Source organism: Lactuca sativa, chromosome 8 (genome assembly GCF_002870075.4).
Source record: "Lactuca sativa cultivar Salinas chromosome 8, Lsat_Salinas_v11, whole genome shotgun sequence".
NCBI lineage: Eukaryota > Viridiplantae > Streptophyta > Magnoliopsida > Asterales > Asteraceae > Lactuca > Lactuca sativa.
In genome coordinates, this window is record NC_056630.2 from 232,512,097 (window position 1) to 232,517,621 (window position 5,525).

A 5,525-nucleotide genomic window follows, 5' to 3' on the forward strand; every position below is an offset into this window, starting at 1 on the left:
CCATCAATTTGAGAGCTTTTTACCTCCAATGACTTGTTAAGATGAAGATGACCCAAGATCTACAAGCTTAAAACTTACAAATGATACTTAGGGTTTCGATATTAGGGTATAGGGTGATCGAGGATGATCAATAGAAGGTCCATGGGTGTTATAAGTTGTTAATAAGGCACAAACCCTAAGAATTAGGGTTTGCCCCTGCATTATGTATGCCATGTCTACTCCCACGTACATGGGTGAACCCACATTCAAGAAATGAGCTAGTACGCTAAACGTACTCATAGAGTCCACCCTGTGTACTAGCTAGGGACCAAAAAGTTAGAAATTTTGCGTTAGGGGTTAAAAAGGGAAACATACCAAATCTCGAATGTTACAATTCTCCCCCACTTGAATCAGAATTTGTCCTCGAATTCCGCTGCCCCAAATAACTCTGAGTAATGCTCCCTCATCTTGTCCTCCAGGTGCCACGTCCATTCTAACCCCTTGCGGTGCTGCCACTGAACTTTCATTAACTCAACAACATTGTTCCTCAAGGTTCTCATCTTTTTGTTAAGAATCACCACCGTTTTCTCAATATAATTTAGACGATTCTCCACCTGAATATCCTCCAATGGAACCACCACGAAATCACTCACTAAAAATATCAACAACTGAGAGATGTGGAATGTGCTATGGATCTGACTTAGCTCCTCGGGAAGATCCAAGCGATAAGCAACTCGGCTCACCCATGCCAAAACCCTGAAAGGACCGATGTACTTGGGGCCCAACTTGCCCTCTTCCTAATTCGGATGACACCTTTCTAAGGTGACACCTTTAGGAGAACCAAATCCCCAACTTGGAACTTTAAGTCTGATCGATGCTTGTCAGCGTAGTTCTTCTATTGACTATGAGCTGTCTTGGGTCTATCATGAAACTGCTGAATCAACTCCGTAGTCTTGAGTACCACTTTGGTACTCCCCATGACTTGCTGACCGACCTCACGCCAACATATCGGGGTCCTGCATTTCTTCACATAGAGCATCTCAAAAGGAGGCTGATCGATGCTGGCGTGGTAACTGCTGTTATAAAAAACACACACCAAAAGGAGATATATATCCCAACTCCCACCGAAATCTGATACACATGCCCGAGAATATCCTCCAAGGTCTGGATATTCCACTCGCTCTGACCGTCAGTCTACAGGTGGATATCCATGCCGAAATGAAGACGAGTACCCAATTCCCCGTGGAACCTCTTCTAAAATTTGGATGTAAAACGAACGTCCTTGTCTGAAACCACAGAAACCGGCACCCCATGCCATGCCACAACCTCCCTGATGTATATCTTGGGAAACTTCTCCGCAAAGATACTCTCCTAAATCGAAATAAAATGCGTGCTCTTGGTCAATCGATCCATGATGACCCAAATCAAATCCACTCCGCACACAGTCCGAGGAAACTTCATAATGAAATCCATGGTGATCTCCACTCATTTCCATATGTGAATATCTAATAACTGTGTCTTGCCGTGAGGCTGCTGATCAATAAGCTAACTAAACCATGGTTAACCAAACTCTCCAAAACATTGTACATGACTTGTTATATCATGCGATATGATATAATAACTACTTTTTTGTTTCTTCTGTTATTGTTTTCATAAAATAATAACTTTTCTCTAATTAAATAGAAGAGTTAAATTTATTTATTAATAATCAAATTCTTAATACATATTCTACAAGTACCAACTTGATTAAGATGTGACCCTATACAATCATATGTTATTAGTAGTATCACTAAATAATGATTCTTGGGCATATAGATCCAACGAGAAGTTCATGCTTATGAATGTTGTTTCTAATTGAGCTATAAGACTCATCCATACCCATTAAGAATTGCGTTAATTTCAGTTGTTGATTGTGACTAGTATATGTTTTAGCACCTGCACATGTAAAAGTATTCAGATTAGTGAGAGCATCATAATCTTAATTTCCAAAGTGAATACATTTTATTAAAATACTCAAATACACTAAGAACACTAAATTTAAGTCAAGGAATTAATCTTTTGATGAAAATTGAAAATTACATATCCATTAACTTTTTAAAAATATTTCTTTAAGTTCTTTTCACACCTTAAAGGAAGTCTAAGCATTTGTTTGAGCCATATACAAGTGATAACTAACAACTACTAAAATCTAATTTAAGACAACATCATCAACCTATTCCTATTTTTTTAGTTTAAGTTCATCAACAGAAGATGGTTTTTCAAGAGAGCCATCAATAAATCCTATTTTATTCTTAGCACAAAGAGCACGAAGAATAGAAGTAGAACAAACCCTATAATTATCAGTACCATTTAGTTTGAAACAATTTAAGAGCAATTAGACCACTATCATTATGATAGGTATATAGAGGATCATTAACATCAACAACAAAAGTGGTTTCTTCTTTAGAAGCAGAACCATTATTTTCAGGACCAACCATGATTCAATACAAGAATAACAGGGTAGTCAATAAACCAGAAAAAACAAATGAATATGACAAAACACTCACAAGAAATGCCATGTAGACAACATAGGAACACAACAACAAAGCCACTCAGGATAGAGTCCTATACAAATAAAGACAAGAGCAAGAACCATAAGACTTACATTAGTCCTAGAATCGCTTTTGGAGCCCCGATCACATTAGTGATCAGAAATTACCGTCTCAGTAAGGGTTTTTAACCGCAACACCAAGCTAAAGGATGATCGGATTGCACTAGATGAAGAAACAACCTAGCGAGACATGTAGTTCACCCCGATAGCACGAATCTTCATAACTAGCTAGCGATGAAAAAACCAGATCTAAACAGACGGTAAGAAGACCAGTTGTTACAAAGAACAAATCGAGAAACCCTAAAATTCTCGATACAAACAATAACACCACCTGAGCACAATAATCGATCAATGAGCACTAGGACAAAATCAAACGTGGCCTAGTGCTCTGATACCATGAAAAGAAATATAAATTCCAACATAAACAACCACTTTATTTAATGACCAATTTGTTTTTAAATATACAACTCCATCCTTACCAGATAGACTAACTCTACTCTCTCCTCGACCAACTCTCAAAGATTGAATGAACAATAATCAATGAAAACAAAAACCTCATCGGAGAAGATAAAGCTAACGAAACCAAAAAGATTTTTTTTTCTCAAGTCTAACACACCTATGAATGAATCCAAACAACATGGTATATACATTGAACAAATACAAATAGACTCTTATAGTTTAATGAAAGCCGACAAGAATAAGCCCAATATAAACCAAATGCTCATTGTAGAAGTTCCAACATTCCAAATATACTCTGAATAAAATATCTAAACTAAACAAATAAAGTGAAGTAATAACCAGCCTTTCATTTATAGATTCACAAACTTAAGTGATTATTCAACAAAACGCAATGTCATTTGCTACCGAGTGCCTATTTAATTTTTCTTTAATCATAAAAAGTGTTTAAATCTTTTATGAGGAATGTTAAGGAAATCTTATACTTAATGGGAAAATCCATTTTATCTATTATAGTATTTGTGGAAAATTGCATCGTTCTTTTGAATTGCTTGACAGAGAGCAACTCCGTTCCGAAATAATACGTAATCAGTTAATCCACTATATATTTTTTTGTTGATGATGTCATTAATATTAGATCATGATAAAGTTAAAAGTACAAAAGAAAAAAAAAACTACAATCGTCATTATCCAACATGGCATAAAGAACATATATAGAAAACATGCACGGAGCATATAACTCGTCCACCTCATACAGGTGCGGGCCTACCACCCACCAGGACTTCATTATAAAAGCCACCTGATTTCCTAGAAAGAGCATTAAACAATCATGATTCAATCCATAAGTCTTAGACACACAAATATCACCGGAGCGACCCTTGAAGCTCCGGCCACTGGCCGGCACTCCAATAGTAACACAAAATCATCCGGCAAAGATGAAAGTGGTGCTGATATGATCTTCGAGTTTCTGGAAGAGAGTGAACTGTCATCAGGAAGTTCATGCAATTCAGGTGATAGCTACGACAATGGCGATTTGGAAGAATATGAAAATTCCGGTGATCCCGAGGAAGACAGATTGTTTTGGGAGTCTCAAGAACAGCTTCTCACAGTACATATTCTTCTACTTTTCTAAAATCTTATCAGAGTTTTTTCTTCAAAACAAGTTATTTAATTACTCAGTGTATTAATTTTACTATTTTGGATATTTTTGCAGGAAAGTCTTTTTAGGACTAGTTCAATAGAGTCGAAAATCAGGAAGGCAACTAAAGAGATTGTAAAGGAGATTAAATCTACTGAAGTGGGTGGCTGTGATTGTGGCAGGACGGTGGCTGATGGTTGCCGGAGGTGTTTTCAGAGGGAGATCTCTTACCGACTGCAAAAAGCAGGCTACAACTGTGGCGTATGCAAGGCCAAGTGGATGAATAAAAAACAAATCCCAGCAGGTAGAATATTTAAAAAATAGTTAATTATCCAATAAAGATTATTATAATAATAAGAAACAAAATACGTTAGTTTCTGCTCCAAAAGTTATTGATCCCCGATTTTGAATATTTTAGGTGAACACACGTATATAGAAGTTTTGGACACTTCAAATTCTAAAAAAGGAGTTATGAGAGTGATTATTGAGTTAAATTTCCAAGCCGAATTCGAGATGGTTAAGTCAAGTGAAGAATACAACCATCTCATAAGCCGACTACCTGAAATATATGTTGGAAAGACCGAAAGACTAGAGTCGTTAATCAAGATACTTTGCATAGCATCTAAAAAGTGCATGAAAGATCAGAAAATGCATATTGCTCCATGGAGGAAGTTCAAATACATGCAAGCAAAGTGGCATGGGATACGTGAAGCTGATCCATTGTCATCACGGGATGTGTTGCCAGTAGTTGAGCGATCTAACCGTTTATCTAGGCCGATGGTTTCATTGCTTACCTATGATTTGATTGAGAACATGAACTTGTCATCTAGTTTACATTCTATTGCGATTAAAGTTTTATAAGGAAGTAGGAAGACTTTGTTGAGGATAACTTAAATATTTTAAAAGATATGTATGTATCAAGGTTTTGGTAGCTGGGTAATGCGATTTGGTTTGGTTTATGTGTTGCCAGAGGGAGTTCTTGAGGAATGAAAATAAAGTTGGAAAATATGCGTTTATTATCTATATATTTTGAGCTCAAGTTAATATTTATGTTTCTACAAATTTGTTGTTTTTTGTCCTTAAAACTAAAAATCAACTTACCACATAAAAAATCGCCAGCATCAACCACATAATTAGGAGCATATATATTTCGGTGTTAGAATATGGGACAATTAACGACAAAGTTTTAAATAATTGTTTTGAATTGAACAGGTTGCATCACTGGTTCAACCGTTGGTCTACATCAGTAGTATACATCGTCCTTTAAATTACAACCGTTGGTCTACATCATTAGTATCCATCGTCCTTTAAATTATGTACGTTTCGGATAATTTCATCCATTGAGTTATTCAATTTTCTTTG

At 36.3% G+C, this 5,525-nt stretch overlaps 1 protein-coding gene across 1 annotated transcript; it reads left to right on the forward strand.

Annotated features, from left to right (window-relative positions):
- Positions 1-3,827: 3,827 nt before the first annotated feature.
- On the forward strand, positions 3,828-5,169 carry LOC111891794 (uncharacterized). The gene is made up of 3 exons (XM_023887850.2): positions 3,828-4,133; positions 4,239-4,467; positions 4,582-5,169. The coding sequence occupies exons 1-3, from the start codon at positions 3,855-3,857 to the stop codon at positions 5,022-5,024; spliced, it is 951 nt and encodes a 316-aa protein (XP_023743618.1). The 5' UTR covers positions 3,828-3,854; the 3' UTR covers positions 5,025-5,169.
- The last annotated feature ends 356 nt before the right edge of the window (positions 5,170-5,525 follow it).

Excerpts from the sequence above, each read along its gene's own strand:
- LOC111891794 (XM_023887850.2), top strand. The coding sequence starts at position 3,855 with ATGATTCAATCCATAAGTCTTAGACACACAAATATCACCGGAGCGACC. Across the intron at positions 4,134-4,238 it reads CTCAAGAACAGCTTCTCACA|GAAAGTCTTTTTAGGACTAG; the intron begins GTACATATTCTT and ends ATATTTTTGCAG. Across the intron at positions 4,468-4,581 it reads TAAAAAACAAATCCCAGCAG|GTGAACACACGTATATAGAA; the intron begins GTAGAATATTTA and ends TGAATATTTTAG.